The sequence below is a fragment of the Numenius arquata genome, chromosome 12, assembly GCF_964106895.1.
Source record: "Numenius arquata chromosome 12, bNumArq3.hap1.1, whole genome shotgun sequence".
NCBI lineage: Eukaryota > Metazoa > Chordata > Aves > Charadriiformes > Scolopacidae > Numenius > Numenius arquata.
Genome location: NC_133587.1, coordinates 19,722,608 through 19,744,730, shown reverse-complemented (window position 1 = coordinate 19,744,730; position 22,123 = coordinate 19,722,608). Strand labels below are relative to the sequence as shown.

At 40.4% G+C, this 22,123-nt stretch overlaps 1 protein-coding gene across 2 annotated transcripts in view; it reads right to left on the bottom strand.

The window, feature by feature from the left end:
- The window catches only part of RALGAPB (Ral GTPase activating protein non-catalytic subunit beta), a 59,460-nt gene that overhangs the window by 12,016 nt on the left and 25,321 nt on the right, over positions 1 to 22,123 (bottom strand). The window contains exons 11-22 of one of the 2 annotated variants that reach the window (XM_074157173.1): positions 21,601 to 21,715; positions 21,207 to 21,354; positions 18,482 to 18,546; positions 18,159 to 18,291; positions 16,001 to 16,134; positions 11,406 to 11,588; positions 9,159 to 9,310; positions 7,297 to 7,484; positions 4,959 to 5,065; positions 3,360 to 3,512; positions 2,514 to 2,723; positions 1,379 to 1,537 (exon numbers count right to left, since the gene is read on the bottom strand). In XM_074157173.1, coding sequence (XP_074013274.1) covers positions 1,379 to 1,537; positions 2,514 to 2,723; positions 3,360 to 3,512; positions 4,959 to 5,065; positions 7,297 to 7,484; positions 9,159 to 9,310; positions 11,406 to 11,588; positions 16,001 to 16,134; positions 18,159 to 18,291; positions 18,482 to 18,546; positions 21,207 to 21,354; positions 21,601 to 21,715 — 1,747 coding nt within the window. The remainder of the gene's footprint in view (positions 1 to 1,378; positions 1,538 to 2,513; positions 2,724 to 3,359; positions 3,513 to 4,958; positions 5,066 to 7,296; positions 7,485 to 9,158; positions 9,311 to 11,405; positions 11,589 to 16,000; positions 16,135 to 18,158; positions 18,292 to 18,481; positions 18,547 to 21,206; positions 21,355 to 21,600; positions 21,716 to 22,123) is intronic. The other variant, XM_074157174.1, reaches the window with a different exon arrangement.

The window sequence follows — 22,123 nt, the reverse complement described above, 5'->3', positions numbered from 1 at the left end:
ATCCACATGGTCCTGGCACCCCATCCTAATGCCTCGTACAATACTCGGCAGCAACTAGACACACTACATTGAAATATTACAATTTATATACAATATAAATATACAATATAAACATATATATGTATATATTATATATAATATATAAAATATATATAATATACAAGATATAATATTGTATATAAAATATAAATATAAATAAATATATAAATATATAATATAATATATAGTATATAATATATAAAACATATGTATATATATTATATAATATATACATATATTTATATATGTATATATAAATATACAATTTATATACAATAATTACAATATTACAATACAAGATTTTCTTAAATCTACATGGCAAAACCCATGCTAATTGGGTTTCCAAAGGCCAGGAAGTTCTGCAGGACCAAGTAATCTCATCTGACTAAATCCGTAAGAGCATATAAACATCAGATGGGGAAAAGAAGCATTCTGCTAACTCAGCAAGAGTACATTTCAGGTGGAAGACTAACCTCGCAAATCTTGTTTCGTAGCTGACTCTGGAGATAGAGTGTGTACTGGCTACTCTGAACTTCCAACTTGAAAACTGAAACAGCACGATGCTGGTTTCAAGGATCAGTGTATTCCACACAGAAGTAGAAAGTGCTACAGTGTTCTGTCAACTGTACATTTACAGCAACATGAGGAGATGCACAATAATGTATTACGGAAGCTACGCTTCTACTCTTTACTATGAGAATCATGAACTGAATGAAGAGAAAGTACTATAGAAACTACTTTTTCTAATGAGCCCCTAAGCCGTCTTAGTGAGTTTCTAGGTCACAGCCTAAAGAAGTCATGATTTAGATTTGCACAAATTAACCTGATTAACCTAATCACATTTGAATGTAAAGAGTATAACATAAAGACTTACAAAACAATAATACTTTCTTAATCGCAGAAAGATTTTCGTTCCTTTAATGTGTTTAACATTAGAATCAAAGCAAACTACCTGGACATAGCTGGAACAAACTGCAACCCTCCCTGCAAGCTGAGCCAAGAAATATGAAATGCATTTCTGATATTAATGTTTGAACTCTACAAATAAGAACAGTAAGGACAGAACAGATAACAAAAATACTATTAAAGATTTCAATAGATATTTTATATATATATATGAAAGACGTTATAACAATTCTAAATGTGGGTAATGTACTGCAACCTACAGATGAAAAGGGTAGGCAGGGACTTGTTATAGTTCACCCTGTAAATAAACAGAGAGCCCAGAACCCCTGGTTCTGACACTCCATTCCAGTCATTAGCAGTGATGCTTTATCCGCTTGAGGATCACTAGAAACAGGACAGTATAGGCTAGTTTGCACCCTACACTTTCACTTACCTCGTGGCTTGTTTTCTGGCCTGCCTTCATGTAGAAAATGAAAACAGTATCAAAAGGACGACATGGTAGTAAATCCAAGTAGCCAAGGTCATCAAAAAACCCAGGAAGAGTAGAGTCAAGTGCAATCAGGTGAGGAGGTAGACGACTGTTAGCAGGTTCCTATCCAACAGACAGAGTTTTACAGCTTAAAAAAACATCTTTCCTAACTGAAAAGGTCTTTATGGCTTCAATAATAATCTATTAAAATATAAAAAGAATTTTCCTTTTCTCCTAAGAGCAAAATCATACACAAATTTCTGATGCAATAAAAGCCTGTTACTGTAAATGAGTAACAGCAAGCGTAAGTTTGACAATTTGTTGCATTCTACTCTCCTCATTAAATAAAAATGGTATTCTGCCAGTGAAAAGGACATAACATTTTGCTCAAAAAGAGGCCTAGCTACCACAACAAAAGCAGAAGATACTCTCAAAATATCACAACTACATACTTATGTGTAGTTTCATATTTATTTACTTACATACCAATAATATACAAAATACTAAAAACTTTTAGACATAATTTTTGCAAAAGCTCCATTGTCTACTTTTGTTGATGGTTTTGTGGAAGGAAATGCAACAAATACAAGGGAAGATCCACAGGTAAGAGGCAGAACTTCAAATTAAGAATAAGGATCATCTCTATAAACTGTTGTTATTTTCACTTTAAAAAAAAAGCTCTACAACCTGTATGTATATGTACTCCCAAGTCTTTATATATGGTTAAACTACTTCAGCACAATCATTTCTGGATGTCATATTTCAGAAATTCTTAAAGTACCACCCCAAAACCTAATTCAAGCTGAAGGAATGATTTGAAGTACGAACGCGTGAATGTGATAGCTTACGTACCCACTGCAAAAATAGAAATACAGCCACCTATTCAGAGCATGGTCAGCTTGAGGCATGGCCTTTCACAGCCGTGCTCTCAATCCTGGAAGACTGTAATCCATCACTTTATTTGATCAGACTACAGCTTAACAGTAGTTGGAATTATACAGAGGATCTTCCACTAATAAAACCTAGTTTTCTTCTTTTGCCAGGCCAGGTGGTATGGGTACTGAGGGCATTTGCACAACACTAAGAAGTATCAGGTCACCTTCAATGCCTCTAGGGAGAGAAACCCGAAGTGGGAGAGGAACAGGCGTGCTGTCTGGAACTCCTGTGCTGGCGGTGGAGGCTTACACTCCGTGATCGGATCAGGAAAGCTCTTCTTCCGCCACTCCTCTTCACTTTTCTGATCTATGGAAGTCTCAAAAATTATCTGCTGGGCCATGCCATTCCTCAGCTTCTCGTGTCGCTCTTCAAGCTGAAAAACATTGCACAAAATGCTGATTCCACCAAGATCCACTAAGAAAACAGCCCCATCCTTTAGGAAAGCTGTAGGTCCCAGGTACAGCCAGCAGCTGCAACTCCACCACCAGGATTTTTACTAAAGCATTATCAACAAGACCATGCAATGTTACACAGCAAACATCTAAACACCCTGTTTGCATGGGAGAGCTGCTGCAGATTTATGTATCCAGTATCAGCTACACCTTCTCCCTTTTAAGCGAGCAGAAACTAAAACACATTTGGCACTGTGAAATTTTAAAATATTTTTGAGACACGGTCCCCTCTCTCGAGACCAGGAGGTCTCAAAAATGCCTCTTCCATTTCCCCAGAAGCAACAATATGCTAGCCATTGCTTCCTAGCAATACCAGGGTATTAGGAGCTGTAATAGAACATGTTGAGCAGTGCCTCCCAAAAAACACATCCAAGGCATTGTCATCTCTCTGAGGAAGTGCACAGACTTAATTTGTTTGCAGAGGTTATTCTTCCATTAATATGAAATTAGTCAAGCTAAAGAGTGCAACTACTTACAGTAAGACATCAGTGTATGATTCATTAACAGACAAAAAACCCAAGGAAAAAAAATAATGTCAGAGACTAAGAGTTACTTACTTCCTCATTCACAATTTCATGTAAATCAGGAATGCTCAAGTCAGCTTTCACAAATGGGATCTTGTCCACTTCTTCAGGAAAAGGGCGGTGCTTCACGCTGTATTTCAATCCAACATCATTTTTAGGAGCTGGTCGAGGTTCTGGTATGAAGGTCTGACAAAAAAGGGGGATAGTTTTTACTTTCAAGGCATCGTACCGCTAGACAATACTTATTGTAAGTGGAAAATGTTCCCTCCCCCCTCACTACCATATGTACACTCATCCATTAGTGAAAGGTATCATTAAAAAACATTCAGTAATAGCTGAAACTTTAAATAGACTTGTATTGAGCAAAAGCTAAACTGTCTGAGAGGCCTCTATTTCCCCTGCTGACTGTGACGGTCTCAAGTCAAGCTGAGAAGTCCTGGAAAGAGCAGCAGCAACACTATGGGGCAGGAGTGAGCTGCGCTGCTAGAACATCAAAAGGGCTTCCAAAACGTATCATAGTGCAACTCTGACATTATTACTACATTATGTTCTAAACTGTATGTACTTCAAAACTTGAAGTTACCAATGAAAGAAACAAAAGATCTAGATGTAGGTTTGCAGGTGCATAAGGTCCAAGCAAGCAAGACCTTTAATTACATCTCAAAAGCTGGTTTATAACTTTATTTACTACCAATTACACTTCATAAGGGCAAAACTGTTAACATTAAAGTTACAGAATGCCTTTAAGTTGGAAAAGCTCCCTTAACACTGGTAAAGAGATCAGCAGCCAGGACACCTTCTGCCTTCTCCTTTGGTGTGGGAGGCAGCATGCCTGGGCTCACACCATTCAGCAAAAGGCTCAGCTTTGGTGACAGAGCAGGTCCCGTGGCATCGTGCCGAGGGTCTTCCCAAAGGCTGCTTTGCAGAGACCAGATTCATCTACACGTGAACACGAGAGCAGAGTCTGACAGGCCCTCATTTCAGCTGCATTATTATTTCCTTTACTTTAGTGAGGGGCATGTGAAGAGTTCGAAGATTTGGAGTTCACAGAAAAATTTTGCCAACAGAAGGACATGCTCCACTAGAAAACTGCAGTAAGAGATTTTATTGTAAAATGAGATTGGGATATTTCTCCTCCACTGTGCCTCTCCAGAGCCGTTCCAGAGTTCATCTAGATATTTTTTTCCACAGCAGGTGTACAGTCATCTTTGCAAAACAGGGCTTTGTAGCTTGAATAGTTGCTCTCTCTGCAGCATCTCTTTCCACACCTCCAGACTTTGCTCCCTTTGCTGCACCGGCTTTGCCTGACATCCAAACACTCCTGCCTACACACTACATACACTGTCCATTGCCCCATCACCTCAGAAGATGCCTTCAGAAAAAAAAAAACAAACAAAACAAACTCCCTCCCCTTAAATGAGTCTAGAAGGCAACAGCACTTTCACAGCCTGTATTTAATATTAATCACAAGTTGTAAAGAGTCACCAGAGATGTGTCACATTACCTACAGCTAAAGGCCCCGTGGCTCAGCCTTAATGTATAATCACCAGCTCTGTGGGGCTGTCTCACATTAGTGGAATTTCTGCTGAACATCTCTAAGTTAAAGATTTCTTTACGGGCTTTGATAGAGACCTTTTGATTTGCTTTAGCTCCTCTTGGTAAAAGACAGAGTTGCTGGGCCCATGCAAATCTTCCAGATGTCCCACGGATCAAAATCGTGACAGAGGGGAAAGAGTCATCTGCAAAGCACATGGATTAAGAGAATAATACATCAGCATAAATTAAAAACAGTTCACTGTGTAATAATTTAACCAAAGAGAAACAAAGGCAAGGTGACAGAGGTTTTGTTTTCAAGGTTAACTTCTCCCTGACCCTGAAGACAATTCCTGGTGAGGAGCAAGGAATCCTCCTCTCTGCAGCAGGGAAGCACTAGTCTGCTTTGTAGCTGCCAGCTCAGTTTCATCATCAAAAGTAACTTTCATCCAAATTCAGGCAGATCACTGTTTCTCTCCAAGTTATCTCCACGAAAATGAAAAAAGATTGTCCAGCCCATGGACAGGCATGTGCCTGTTTAGGTAAGGCACATGACCATATGAGACACAGTTTCCATGATATTCCATGACCTTCTCTAAAGGTCCCACACAAACAGTAGCAGTAACAACAGTGGAAAGACAAGAGATAATGGTCAAAACAAGACAGGAGAAGATGCTGATTTCACATCATGGAAAATTTTTCACCACAAGGAATAGGGACACAGAGAAGTTGTCCTCATAGGTTTCCAAGACCTATTTGGACAATATCAGGTTGCATTGTCCTGGTCTGAATTGAGTTTTAACCTTGTTTAGAGCAGGAGGTTAGACTGAGGACTCCTGAGGTGCCTTTCAACTTGCACAATGATGGTTTTAACATTGCAGGGATTTCAGTCTTCCTTTCAGACTTAAAAGGCCACTGATACTAGCCACCTTAGAAGTGGGGTCATCATACCTCTGCAGGTTTTCTTTTAAAAATTATTTATATTTATCTTTCATGCACATAAACCACAAATTGATACCATCAGGTAACTAGCAGATATTTATTCCTTCCCCAGGATTTCATGGGAAGTAGAGGGTACAGCAGCACAGCTACATGAGTACACACATACACAAACCAGCTCCCCACAGTCATCCACTTCAGTGATCTGCCTCAGAAGTGATCTGATATACTAGTGCATTACTGCAATTAATCTTGTAATTCAAAGGGAATTTGTAAGCAAGTTATGCACAGCAAGAAAAGATAATCTGAGATTCTAATAGCTTTACAGGATTCCTCAGTAATACATTTAGCAGAGGCAGAGTAAGGATGCGAATTGCTCAGCCATTCCAGCTTGCTATAATCCATTCTAGCCAGGAACACACTTGCTCAAACACGGACTGTGGGTGGATGTGCATCAGAGGCTCCCAGCACCAACACTTTCTGCAACATCTACTTAGTGCTTCTCGATGAGGTTGGAGCACTCTAAACCACAACTCAAAATAAAAACGCCTCTTGGCTAGTTCATGAAGTTCTATGCAATCTCTGTTTTCAAGACTAGTACCTAGACTCCATCCTGTCCATAGATGAGGAAAACATACTGTGGCAGAGTAGCAGATCTACCATACGTTAGTCTTAAACTGAGGTAGCATATAAGAGAATTTTCATCTATTCTGTTAGGTAACACCATGCTTCATGAAGACTTACATGGAGATCAGTTATTCAGTTCAAAGCATCATGTAATTTAATACCAGATTTTTTAATATAAATTCTTGTTGGTCAAAGCATAAGAGGCTGAAACAAGTTAAATTAAGCTGTGAAAGTCAGTACCCTGTGCTAGATCTCCTTTACAGCAGGTGTCATTGATAGAACAGGATGGTACACAGGAAAGTTTTAAGTGCTCCTAAGCAGCTAAAAACATTTGAGCTAAAAGCACCCACAGAAACATTTAGTAACACTAGACTTAAAGTAAGCAAAAGCAACTGCAAGCAAAAAGGTGTCACATCAACCATTTGCTGAGCACTCGTCCCTATCAGGCCTATCAAGATATTTTCATTCTTTTATGAATGAGGATGTTGTCAAAGTGTAAATGCTTTGTAATGCATTTTGTAATGCATTAATGCAAACATTGCTTTGTAATGCTTTTGTAAACAAAAGCAATGCTATTGCTTTTGTTCATCAGCAATAATTCAGATGGCAGCCAGCTGCAAGTATCTGATCTAACTGGGTGAAAGACAGACAACTGGGTGAACAATTTTGATGGGCTTGTACATGTTTGACTATCAGTGGCATTAAAATTATTCCCACTGGTTCATCCCAGAACACTCTGCTCAATCACACCCCCACAGAATAGGAAAACCCCTGAAATGTGAGAGAGACACTTGATGAAGTGCCTTTGTTTTGCAGCTCCATATGGAGAGTTTTAACCAGAGGAAGAAGGAAATGGGAAATATGAACTTACTCTGTTCATTCCCTAGAGGCTGCTCCAACATCGCCAGGATGACACTATTATCCAAAACGAAGTAACGGAAGCTATACTTGTTTATGGTAGGTAGACGAGAATATTTAATTAATGTGGTTTCATTCACCAAGCTGCAAGGAGAAGCAGGGCCACTGGGAGAAGGAAAGGCTCCAAGTAACTGCATAATACTGCAAGTGAGAAAAAAGTTAAGAGTTATGACCAATTAAGAAGATGAACTATTCCACCCAAGCACAGACCTTCACTCATGTACTTTATTTGTATCTTGACACAGCAGTTACCCTATCAGGGCACACCTGCCCTCTCCCATCAGCTTGTTTTAAAACAGAACCAGTAACTTCAGAAATACATACTTAAAAGTCTACAAAGAAGGGTACTCTGCCTACAGAATGAGTTTCTTTATAACCTAGGTTATAAAGGTATTAAGATATGCTTTGAAGCACAAAAATCTGTACCCTTCCATAGCTTTTTTTAACATTCATTTTTATAAGATTATGGATGACTGGATATAATCATCCATATTTAGGCCACTCTTATATCAACAAGTGAGGCAGACATGGTAGCTGCACTAGTTATGATTGTCTTTGCTTTCTTCAAGCACAGATTGCATGAAGTTAAAACCCTTTAAGAAAGACCCAGCATAACTACCATAGATGGTAGCTTTCCTTGCGAGAAAGTCTCCAGGTGTGGTCCAACAGTGGCTGCCTCCTTGAAGACATGGGCCTGGGAGGCCCCTAGAAGTACCGACTTAAATCATCTGAGGTTGTACAGGATCTACTTAACACTACTAGAAATTGAAAATTTCTATGGCAGGAACCAATAATGAGAGTTGTCCAGTGTCAGACTGAAGATCATATGATCTAACTCAGGACTTTATTCTTAACACCACCACCCAAACCAAAAGTAAGTTTACGGAAGTCCTCCCCATACACTTTTCCACTTCACTCTGGGGGCGGATAGTTTCATTTCTCTAGATGAAGAGGCACTTTTAGGCAACAATAAAGGTTCGTCCACAAGCTCCAATGACTAGTTGTTTTTACCTTGGAAATTAGAGTTAGTTTTACTAACAGTAAACTTTATAACAATTTTATAGCAAAGCAGAGGAAAAAGAGGAAAAAAGAAAGCAGCAACTGCCTTTTGCAAAACATATTTATCCTCAATCTGTACCATCTACCCATCATGCTGTTCATCCAGTAAAACAGTGCTTTTCAACATCGCTGGAGCAAATCTCAATTTTCCTCTCTGTGCTTCCCCTTCCCCAATCCACACATTATCTGTTACTGCATTTCCAGCAGAACGTCTCAAACATATTAAGCAAGCCCAATGCTGTGGGCAGAATGACATCCCATCCTGCACAGCTCACGTCTGCTGCATGTGCCATTCCCCGCTGCATTGCGCACGAGACAGTGTCTATCAGTTCCCCAATTGGTGTGGGGATGGCACATCTTGTCAGGCTGAGAAGGAGCAGGGGGAATGGAAAGACAGGATCAGATCAAGTGGGAGACAGAGGGAACTGCTCCTTGCAGAGAGAACTGGCTGAGAACAGAACACAGGGGTTGCAGGAGGGCTTGGGTTTTGCTCTCTGAGGAAGAGAGCAGGCAGGAGGGCAAGACAGCAACCACAGGGATCTTTTTTCCTGTTGAACACCTGTAACGGGAAGGGGGAAACAGCTAAGGCAGAGCACAGGATAACCTTGCCCAAAGGGCAAAACAGAGAGAGCTTCTGGATGACTTTTCAAATGCTCTTGCTACCTCACAGATCTCACCAGCTGGGAACTCCTAATTAAAGGACGCTCTCAGATAAGGCAATGCTAAACAGTAAACGTGCTCTGACAAAATACATACCACGTAAGTGTAGCTTCAGCAGCGTCCTTCACTCTCATGGATGCAGGGTTAGGCTCCTTATCTCCTTTGTACTTGACCTCTTGTTCACTGTTTTTGGATTTACTTCCTGAAATACCCAGCTCCACAATCTCCAGTACCTCTTTTAAACAATCCTAAAACACAAGAGGAACCACCTTAAAAGCAGAAGCACTCTCATAAATGTCTCCAAGACCTCAATGAAACTGTGATACACCATTGATTACAATAAAGTACTGCTGGTCATATGAGCTCAGAAATAAATGTAGAAGATTATTCTAACAGACAGCATTGGAATAAGATCATGTTCACTATAGGAATGATATTTTCTCCATCTATAGAAGTCTACTTATGTTTGTATTCTAATGGTAGAAAGTGCCTGAATGAGTACATACACACAATATATTCCATGTGTACAAGACTGCCAACAGGACTACTGAGAGTGCAACTGGAAAATGTAAACGTATTTAAGGAGATAATAAAAGCATTTCTGAGGCTCTCTGCAAAAGTCCTGAGCACATTAAGAATGAAGTCATCTCAGAAATTACAAGAAATCCTTTTCCAAAGCTTTCAATTGCCAACAGCTTTCATAAGTAAAATATATCATGATATCTCATTCATCAAGAGAACAATAACAATACTCTAAAACTACACAGCAAAGCTTCAACAAATCTGTTACAGGAGGCCAATTGGCCAATACTCACAGAGTCACAGCTATGACTTGTTACTATGTTGCTCCTTACAAAATCATTTGCTGAAAGTACTTGGATGGCTACAACAAAAGTTCACATCTCATGGCTTGAGCTATAGAATAGCACGGGACCTGTTCTCATGGACACATAACTGGCTGACATCTGAACACTAGTAACTGGTCAGTTTTTACCACCAGAGACAAGGCAGCGTTCTATGCCTTGGCCTGTGTCCTTCCTTATATTCATAACTGATGTTGAAAAAGAGGTGATGAGGAAGATTAAAGTTTTCCGACCGCTAGCAAAATTAACTAGCGTCAAGATGCAAGGACTGTCCACAAAGAATTACAGAAGTTCACAGTGTTGGCTAGTAAAATAGCAGGTGAAATTCAAAGCAAATACAAGATGAGGCACCTGGAAAATTGCAATTCTAATACTTGCAAATGCAATGAAAGGTTCCTTCTGACTATGACGACTCAGGAATGAGATACTACGTGTCCAATATATACTACACACAGTATGTAACACTATCTTGATATATAGTGATAACTAAAATAAACAAAGAATCTAATGAAAGGAAATAAAGTAGTATACAACTGAATAAACCCATACTGTTCCCTGTGCAGCAAAACCACCCTGTCTTAATCACCTATTCCCATGCCAGTGTCCCAAAGCACATGCAGAAAGCATCTTTAAGTAAAGTCCTGCTTGTCAGTTTTCAATTTTCATTTTTAAAAATACACATATATATTCTATATCATATGTAAAAATAAACAAAATATAAAGATACATAAAATATGTTATATATAAAACTATAATAAACTACTATAGAATACATATTAATATACATTATATATAAAAATATAGAAAGATCACCGAGCTATCTCTGCAAGGAGACCAACAATGAAAATACGCACTCAATTTTTTATTTAAAAAAAACAAACTAGCAGGACAGAAGGTTGTTGGAAACATGCACCTTTCATTTCCTGCTCTTTTCAAGCTTCCCAAGCACATTCCATCTTGGATTGAGCTATGCCTTGCTCAGCTTCTAGAAAACTGGTTTCTTGGTGAAACAAACTATGATTATCAAAATACTGGCATGAAAGGAATTCTGTTAAGTCTAGAAGATGCTTTAGTCAGGTAAGAGTTGAGATATTAGAAGAGATGTGGCTTTTAGTTAAGTTTATCTGCAGCAGGTAGCCATGCTATATATACACCATTAATTCTTGTATTTCTCTTTTTGATTTCTGTTTTTTCAGGTTTTCCTTTCTTCTCTCTTTTTCCAGTTTCACAAAGCAGCAAGAAAGATCAAGACATTCTTAGAAATACAGAAGTTAATTTTAAAGCCAAAAACATTCTTGGTGAATAAAGAGCAGAAATCAAAATTCAAAACTATTTTGCATGGAAACTAGTTTTGAAATTCCTAGTATACTTTTGAAAACTAAGAAAACCGCATTATTTTAAGGTATCATGAACAGACATGTAGAGCACAAAAGGCATTACAGCTGGGAGTGCTGAAAATACATACACCAGAGACTCTTACCTTCTCATCCAGCATGTCAGGGTGCTCTGTGAGCCAGACGCAGAGGCATTGGAAAGCTGCCACTATCATGGAGTGCAGGTCGCGGGAGTGGAGTGGGGCCGGCCGGCTGCACTGGTACACGATGTAGCTGCACACTGAACTGATAGCTCTCTTCCGATCAGAGCAATCCACTGCCACCTTCACCTGTGTAAGGCAAGCAGGAAAGGATGAGAATTCCTCCACAAAAATCTTTTGGAGAAGAAATAGTTTTTAAAAGCATTTTTAAATGCAGTTTTAAAAAACAGGAATAAACAGTTGAGCTCTTTTATGATTACAGCTTAAAAGCTGTGGGTCAAAATAGTTAACAGTGATGGATACTGAAACCTAAAGGAAAGAAATGATGCATTGAGGTGCTACCATATTGCACAGCTTGGTTTCCAAGAGCAAGAGTGGGATCAATATGGTTTGATAAGAAACTAAATGAATAAAGTAGTATCTGAAACTTATTTTCAGCAAATCTCTCTCTCCTATAACAACCCATTCTGTGTCTCTGAGAATCCACTCACTGCCAAGTCTCCCTTCCACAGGGCTTCACTCTGCTCACATAACTTTCCACCAGGCATATTTTGCCAGCACAGTAACTTTCACCAGGGAAAAAGGGACAGAAAACCCATCCTGAGACTGGCAAAATGCCGTATAACTCCTCTCCCTAAAACTCACTCCCCAAATCCCCAGCTTCTCTCTCAACTCAGGGTGTCATGGAGGCTCCAGGCCGGAGGATTAGTGAAGAGCCTTGTACACCGAGGCACGAGGATCTACATCATAAAACTGACTAAGGAACTGAAATTCTCTTTTCTTCCCAACCTGTGACTCAGCACAGGAACAATCAGTTAAAGCTGGATTTAGAGTTGGAATGGAAGGATACAGGCTCTTTAGGAAGGACAGGCAGGGGAGAGAAGGAGGGGGTGTCACCCTCTATGTCAATGGAGTACATGGAGCTAGTTCCACCTGGGGATGGATGAGGAGCCAACCGAGAGTTTATGGGTCAGGATTAAAGGGAGGGCAGGGACAGGTGATGTTATAGTGGGGGTCTGCTACAGGCCACCTGACCGGGAAGACTGAGTGGATGAGGCCCTCTATAGACAGATAGGAGAAGCCTCATGTTCAGAAGCCCCCATCCTCATGGGGGACTTCAACCACCCCAAAATCTGTTGGAGGGACAACACAGAGGGGGATAAGCAATCCAGGAGGTTCCTGGAATGCATCAATGATAACTTCCTTCTCCAAGTGGTAGAGGAGCCAATGAGGAGAGGAGCTATGCTGGACCTTGATCTCAGCAACAAGGAGGGGCTGATGGGAAATGTTAAACTCAGGAGCAGCCTTGGCTGCAGTGACCATGAGATGGTGGAGTTCAAGATCCTTCAGGTGGCAAGGAGGGCGCACAGTAAGCTCACTACCCTGGACTTCAGAAGAACAAACTTTGGCCTCTTCAGGGATCTGCTTGGCAGAGTACGGTGGGATAAACCCCTGGAGGGAAGTGAGGCCCAAGAAAGCTGGCTGATATTCAACCACCACCTCCTTCAAGCTCAGGAGTAATGTATCTTGACAAAGAGGAAGTCAGGCAAAAACACCAGGAGGCCTGCATGGATGAACAAGAAGCTCCTAGAGAAACTCAAACTCGAAAAGGAGGCCTGCAGAGGGTGGAACAAGGACAAGTAGCCTGGGAGGAATACAGAGAAACTGTCTGAGCAGCAAGCAATCAGGTTAGGAAAGAAAAATTCCAGATAGAATTAAATCTGGCCAGGGACATCAAGGGCAACAAGTAAACCTTCTAGAGGTATGTTGGTGATAAAAGGAAGACTAGGGAAAATGTGGCCTCTCTCCAGAAGGAAGTGGGAAATCTGGTCACCTGGGATATGGAGAAGGCTGAGGTACTCAATGACTTTTTTGCCTCGGTCTTCATTGGTGAGGGCTCTAACCACACTGCCTGAGGCACAGAAGGCAAAGGCAGGGACTGGGCGAATGAGGAACTGTCCACTGTAGAAGACCAGGTTTGAGACCATCTGGAGAACCTGAAGGTGCATAAGTGCATGGAATCTGATGAGATTAATCCATAGGTCCTGAGGGAACTGGTAGACAAAGTTGCTAAGCCACGATCCATCATATTTGAGAAGTCATGGGAGTCTGGTGAAGTTCCCACTGACTGGAAAAGGGGAAACATAACACTCATTTTTAAAAGGGGAAAAAAGGAAGACCAGGGAACTACAGGCCAGTCAGGGGGTCCAGAGAAGTCCATGAGGATGCTCTGAGGTCTGGAGCCCCTCTGCTGTGAGGACAGGCTGAGAGAGTTGGGGAGGGTTCAGCCTAGAGAAGAGAAGGCTCCAGGGAGACCTTAGAGCCCCTTCCAGTCTCTAAAGGGGCTCCAGGAAAGCTGGGGAGGGACTCGTGATCAGGGAGGGGAGCCATAAGACGAGGGGGAAGGGTTTTAACCTGGAAGAGGGGAGATTGAGATAAGATCTGGGGAAGAAATTCTTTGCTGTGAGGGTGGTGAGACCTTGGCCCAGGTTGCCCAGAGAAGCTGTGGCTGCTCCATCCCTGGAAGTGTTCAAGGCCAGGCTGGATGAGGCTTTGAGCAACCTGGTCTGGTGGGAGGTGTTGCTGTCCATGGCAGGGGGGTTGGAACTAGATGGTCTTTAAGGTCCCTTCCAACTCTAATGATTCTATGATTCTCTGATCTTTCTACTCTGTAGCATTTGACCATGACATGTAAAGCTTTACTCATTAAGGTGCACCCTTATCCAAGCAGGAAGGTGGATGGTCTTGCTGGTGACAACATTGGAGCCAGGCAGCTGTACTCCACAAAGTGGGGGGTGACAATTCAGAGGCCTAGGATCAAAGCAGCATTTCCTTCAGAGGCATAATATCTACAGCAAATAGAGTCCCCTCAAGATAATAAAAGCAGGTTGGTGAACCAGTGCTCTTGCAGGAAATGGGATTTTTGAATTTATGAAGTCCCACTAATAATCTGATGCTGAACAGATACAAGACAGGGCAGTCCCTAACCTGAGAAGGCCTTTGGGAATTGTTACCTCCAAAGTCACAAGCAGAACCAGTTCTCTGGTCTGCAGTAAGAGGTGATTTCTTTCTACCCTCTTTGTTACAAAGGGGAAAGATATCCAAGATACCCTATAGGAATAATTACTTCAATTGCATGAGAATTATGGAAAGATTACAGTATTTAATATTAACCTGGTTAGGCATTTGAAAAGAATATATTATCGCATTCTCGTCTCATTGCAAGCCAACTCCCGGTTCTGTATGACGCTCTGTAAGACCCAATAACTGCACATTAATTCATTGCAGAACACTTTCAAATGCATCCTTCAGCTCATGCTCCTGCTGTAATAAAACAAGCACCCAGCCCAACATGGCGCAGTGCTGACTTCATGCTCTAAAAAAATGCCCGAGACATGCATTTCAAAGAGATCTCTCAGGTTGCCAGGGCAGGAAATGCTGAATTGTCACACCAGGTCATCATGGCTGCTGTAAACACACTGGACTTTTGCTTAACAGACATCATGAATTCCAGCCAGGGGACAAGAGTTCTCCAGCAGAAAAAGGCATTTTACTTCTCAACAAAAAAAAGCCCCCCACAGTAGCTTCATTTCAGTTATTTGCTGTTGAATCAAGGAACGGCATGCAGATAAAGCTCTGAAGAAGGTGACACTTTCATATTCGAAAATTGCTATCATTTTCTAGATGAGATGGAAGGGGAAAAGCAGATACAACACTTACAGAAAGGGCAAGTAAGTTGTTTGATACCCTGGCATATTTGCAATTTGCCAACAAACAGCAACAAAACCTCTTGTTTCTACGTCTGGGTACACAGTGAACAGACAGACCAGCCACCTAACCAAGCAAAGCTATGACAAATCGTTCACAGTGGGACTGAAAACTAACAGCCCAAGCCCCTACACTGCCACTGGAAGCTTAGTGGCAAGTTTTTCCTCAACTGTGCAACCTAATACGGCAGATGCACCCCCTGTAGTGTAAAACCAAAACCCAACCAAAAAACCAAAACCCAACCAAAAAACCAAAACCCAACCAAAAAACCAAAACCCAACCAAAAAACCAAAACCCAACCAAAAAACCAAAACCCAACCAAAAAACCAAAACCCAACCAAAAAACCAAAACCCAACCAAAAAACCAAAACCCAACCAAAAAACCAAAACCCAACCAAAAAACCAAAACCCAACCAAAAAACCAAAACCCAACCAAAAAACCAAAACCCAACCCACATGGGAATCCATGAGAAAGGTTAGGAGGCATCCAGATAGCTCAGCAAAACCAGGCGGAATCGTACAGTAGAGCCGTCTGTATCTGAACAAGCCACCCTGAGCTTGCCAACAGGTGTCTACAGGCCAGACATCATTTGAGCCACAGAGCATTCACACGAGGAGAAGATGAAGCACAAAAGGAGTACTGCTCTTCCTCATGTCCAAACAGAACGTTTGCTGACTAATCAGACATCTGTTTGGTGGCAGGACTTTCACCTACACAGGACTATAATCACGCTTTGAAAAGAGGCCAGAGCACACAAAACTTCACCTCTCACCTTTGCCAGTCCAGACAGCAGCTCCAGTGCAGCCAGGGAGATGCTCATGTCCTGCCTCCACTGTGAGTTGAGTCTTTGGGTTACCAGGTGAATGCTGCGGATCAGTAGCCCAGCCGCTGTATCTGTATTAAGAGCTAGGATATAACCCCAATAGCACGCACCACAGGGAGGGAAAACAACTAAGCATTAGTGACAATAAGCAAAGCACAGGCACAAGCTAAAGCAGGCACAATACACACATAAAATAAAATTATACACAATCCCATAATCTAGACATTTGGTTGGTCGCTTTTGCACAGGTTTACTCCCTTATATACACCACCAGACATTATACAAATACATTCAGACTAGCTTATCCCAATTTTTAAAAAAAATTTTTTAAAAGACATTTTGGATAATCCCAGCACTCTCCTGCATTTCAGCAGCAGAACAGCTAGCTTCAGGTTTTGCTATTGTTTGCTTTGTACTTAAATTGCTGTGATGTCTTGCAGACTCAGAAAATATTAGGCATTAGTAACGTATATTAAACATTAGCACTTGTATATTTAGGCATCAGTAATGAACCAATAGAGCACATGTAACTTCAGATATCTATGCCAGAAGTTACCCATTCTTTCCATATCTATCAAAAGTTGTAGTAGTTAGATTAATGTAGATAATGAAAGAATCAGTCCTGGAGAAAAAGAAATGCAATTATTTCTAGACCTTTAATTTCCCTGAGCCTCTAGCGCAAAATTAAAAATAGAAAATGTTTTTAGTATCAGTTATTCTCATTTCAAAATATTAGGAACATAAATACTATACATACGTGTTAAAACTGAAGTAGGCAAATTAATTGTGGAAACAAAAACTGCTAAATGACTAGTTATAAAAGAGACATGAGAACTATGACAGCTAAGGTATATCCTTCCCAAAAATTAAATCATATTTAACCTCAAGAGCTAAGTACAATGTTACACTAGTACCAGGGTTCAAGTGCTTGCTACAGTTAAACAATAGAAAGAGACTATCGTGTTTTCAATTTTCTCATTTGAAGCATCCAGCAGAAACACAAAAATTCTTTTCACAAATTTCTTAAAACCTTATCTTCTCTGCATAAGGAAGTTTGAAAATCTAATAAAATGAGTATAGCACAAAAATACCTTTCAAGTTATGTCATGTTTTAAGGACTCAGTAAGTCAAACATCTAGAACATTTTTTTTTTTAATCTTACAAATGGATATTTTTACAAGCACTTGTCAATGAAAACCCATATGAATTAAACACACAATTTAAATAGTGTGCTGAAAACTAGCACTTTAATAATTCCAAAGAAACTAACCCTGTAGGGAAAGCACCAACATGTTTATATGAATCCCTAAAATATAGTAATGTCTTCCCTGCTAATCTCCCTCCTCTCCTTATTTATAGAACGCGAGAAAAAAAATCCAAACATTTTTGGTTGGCAAGAACAGAGTTGTCAGCATAGGCTACAACACAACGAAGGTGATCTGTTCTCACGTTGCCTTGGTCAACATCAGTCAAACTGATGAAGACCAACGGAGCAAATGAAATCCCAGGATCTCGACATTCAGCCAGATTACCATACACAGATTTAGAAGAACATAGAGTTTTGTTACCAAGATTAAAAAAAATGCACGGTACAAGACATAGCAAACAGAAGTTAATTACTAAATTCTCTTGTTATAACAAATGACACATCAAAAGCATTCTGCTTACTTGCTCTATAAAAACATGAGTCCCTCAAATGCTCTTTAAATATAGTTTAAGAAAAGGTGCTGCAAAAGTCAGGTAAGCATTTAGAATGCTACAGAAATGAATGAAGCATTTAATTTACACTTGGTGTACATTTGTTCAATTATTGTTCATGTAAACTGAGTGTCTTGAAAACATAAGCTGAAGGCAGTTTGCAACACCTTTTTCATGAGCTCTTACACTCTTATTTTTAAAATGTTAAAAGAGTCCTTTAGTAGGATTAAAAACCAACCACCTAAAGGGCACATATGAGCACAAACAGGCAATAAACAAAGGGGTCGTCCACCCTGGGTTCAAAACACCCCCGTGCATTAACGTATTAGCCAGAGCTAGGAACAGAAAAAAACCAAAGCACGTCACCCTGGCATATAATGACAGATTTTTTCAGAAGAGCTACCCTTACCATAATCCCTCAGGAGGGCTTGTGCTGGTCTCTCGCTGTCTGGTGTTGTGGGCTCCGTACTGCCTCCGCTTGCAGTGCTAATGCCACTGTTAGTACGACTGTGGCTTCTGAAGAGGTTATTTTCTGCACCATTCTGCAAATTGAAAGTCAAGTTTGAGCGATGAGAAGATTTTTCTGAGGACAGTTCCCTATACCAGAGAATGCTCTCAGATACAATGGAGAAAGATGATCAAACCTCAAGATGCTGAGCACCTCACAACAGCAGATAAAACGAGTAATGCATTCTTTCTGAAGTGGTAACTTCAGAAACAAAAAATACTTACCGTTTCCATCTGACAGCCAATGGCTTCTAACAGTGCTGAATCTTGAACAATATTTAACATTGCACCTGAAGAATCAGATATAAGAAGGTAACTAAAGATCGCAATAGAATATTCACTGCTAAAATTTACAAAGAAACACTGAAGGTCTAACATACAGGATCACCACCCTGTTTTATAAAAGCTCTTATAAATAGTTTTACAAAACACAGGATTTGCTTCAGGCGTAGCCATCAGAAGCAGATGAGAGCTGAGAGAGAAAGTGCTTTCAGCCATTTTAAAAATGCTTTGAACAGAAGTTGCAGAAGGATTTTGGTTTCACAGAAGGGCTGGAATTGTTCCTTGTCTCCTATCAGATTGTGCTCATTTAAAAACTCAGGTTATATTTAGGGATATCTACCGATTCTGTGAATAAAGTAACTCTTTTTGTTAGATAACAGAGAGCTAAAGCAAGCGGTGTAGTCCAAAGCCACCTCAAGACTTATACAGTACTGGCCTTGGCTATGTTCTTGCCTGGCACAAAGAGGCTCCCTTCCCCAGTTTGCCAACCACCAGCTGCCTTTTGTCTCCTAATGGCCAAACAAAAACATGTTTTCAAGTCCTAATGAACTACCAGTACATACAGCAACCTGCTGGAAGATAAACTGAATAGTGTCTGGTCCATTCAGCAACCCCTAAGACAGCAGCACAAGGGACGATGCTTGTTCTCATACTGATCAGTGACCAGTGAAATGAACACACAAACCACTGTAACACAAGTTTTATTTTTACAAGGACATTTCTGCCCTTGTCCCCCCAAAAAGTATGTCCTGACATCAAAAATAAAAAAAAACTAAATCAAAAAACACTCAGATCAAGCTAATATTTGCATAATTGATAATCTGTGGGTTTGCTAAAACATTAAACCAATTTCCAAAATTAGGAGGCCAGTTCACAATCGAAGATGGGATACACCGAAATTCTCTCTACCTTGAAGTCAACCAGCCTCTTACTTTCTGTGCTTGGTTTTCCATCAGTGCCCAAAATAGTGTATTGAAAAAGCCAAAGTACTAAGTGCAGGAGTAGCCATCCCTACTGCACCCACACCAGCCAGCAGGTAGTTCTCTCTTCTGTCTTGGGAGAGATAACTACACACAAGTGTAAGACACTGTTAAATTAAAATTGCCAATGCATCCTGGGTGCCTGAATGTGAACAGCCTGTTCCTGCTTGGCAGCATCACCCCCAGGCAATGAGGGAAGCAGCAGTGGGGACAGGGACCTGCGACAGGCTGGCACCGACACACTTGGTGGCATCAGTTTTAGTAGGAGACGGACTGGTATGGACTATCATGGAAACAGTAATGGTAAAAACCATTCAAGGCAGAGCATCTCCCCAACCAGATGCAAACATCAGCTCACAGTGGAGGGGTACGGAACGCAAGGGTAGGACTGTACAGATCACCCTGCGGTTCTGGAGGTGGTGCAACCCTCTGTGCACCAACGTTCCGTGGGTCTCACTTGGAGGATCACTTTGAAACCATAAAGATCCTCATCCCTTCACCAGCATCGGTTGCAAATCAATCTTTTAAATTATTCTCCCCTAGTCTTCCGCTAGCAAAGGAACTATTTCAACCACTGCAAGGAAACTTCCTGAAGGTCTTTGCACACTAGATTTGTTTCCCTTCATTGCTCATGCCATTTTCTCACCCTCCCCTGTTAATCAGGCAGGTTCTCTGTCTCCGAGAACAAGACAGGCATCCGTCACCACTGCGAGTCTGTCTCACAGGATCACAGAATATTTTTGGTTGGATGGGACCTTTGAGATCATAGAGTCCAACCAAAAAGAAAAAAAAAAAAAAAAAACCCACACCACCAAAACCAAAACAAACCAACCAACCGAACAAAAAATAAAAAAAATCCCAGAACACCAAACACCAAAACCAAACCAAAACAAACACCCATAACCACACCCCACTCCACCCACAAACAGACACAAACCAACAATCTTGGGCACTAGAGCATGCAGTCTCCTTCTTAAACAGACAAAAGGACAGTGGTAACTAGTGAAGGACAAGAAAAAAGCACTTCTAAAGAGAGAAAAATAAGGAGAGGGGTTGAATAAAAGGCAAGTACATTTTAACTTGTCTGAAAATATATTTTACTTGACAGATTATGCACTATTCTAGTTTCCAGCTTCTAGTTACTAAGTATTCAAAATAATGTTAATACACCCGTTACCTCAAAGAACAGTTTATTGCCAAACTATGATGCATCTCCAGACTCTATTTCAAAGCCTTTGTCTGAGGATTTATGCAGTGCTAAACAAATGTCATCTGTATTTTGCAGTACTGGACCACTCGTCACCCAGTATTTCAATTTGTTTCTAGGATTAATCATGCCAAAAAATAAAATATTCCCTGTAACCTATTAGTCAAGAATCCTTCCTAGTATTAAACCATTTTTTCCTATTTCCATTCCTAGTTATGACTGACTTTTCCTGCTACGATGTGCTTTACTTCCACCTCTACTGTTATTCCACATTTGTAAAAAGATAGAGATTACTTTAACAGAAATGTGAGGCTTCGAGATGTTTTCATAGTATGAGGAAGATTATACAGATGACAACCTGCCAGGAATTTAATTTTTTTTCTTGCAAAGGAACACATTACTAATAACCCATATTATTGCAGGACAGATTAAGACAGACACTTCTATAACACAGTTAATAAATAAAAAAAGCTGAAATAACCTAGTATCATTTGAGTGTTGTTGGGATCTGTTTCCGTTTGCAGAGCTCCTATAAGTATATTCACAAGCCTCAGCTTCAAGGAAAGGAAGGTTACTGGCTTATCATACGTTGAGCTGTCATCATTGCTGAATTTCCCCTCCAGGACAACCTGAAGGAAAAATACATTTGTTTCAGTACCAATTAGAGATTACACCAGTACTGGTTTCAAAAGTCAACATCCACAGCACGCATTGCTACTGACAACGCGCAACACAGTCTGACTCTTACAGACTTGCTGTAAGAACTTCCGTGCTAAACAGAACACCAAATACAACCCACAAGTCATCCAAGTCCCACTTCAAAACAACCAGGAAAACAAAAATGGAAATGCAAAACAAAGTGGTAAGTTTACTACCTCGGACTTTATGGTTCCAAAATGATGAGGGAGAGGCAACAGAGACAGCAAGATGTTAATCGAAGCTCTTCGTAGCTCTGTGGGGTTTACATAGATTTTAAACTTCGAGAGTTCTCTGCAAATCAAAGCATCATACAGTTAATCAAATTTTCACAGGAATTTGGAGCCAAATTTAATTAAATTAAAATTAAATATAGAGCCACCCTGTGGTATTAAATAATTTGCAGTATACAATGTAGCTGTTTCTTTCTAGGTTCTGGATGATTTTTTTATTTTTTATTTGTAAACAGCAGCAATAACACAATGAAGGAATCACTTGCCAAGAATTCTGTACCCTATATAAAAGCCATACAAAAGCAATGGGCTGATGAAAGTATTATTCAGACACTGCATTTTCAAAACAGCCAGTTTTGGTCATGAGCCTCTACTGCCTTATTACAACTCAACTACCCCCCCAGGACTATCAGAGATCCACAGAATGTGCTCATGCCCATATTACAAGCTACTTAGCAAATAGATCACC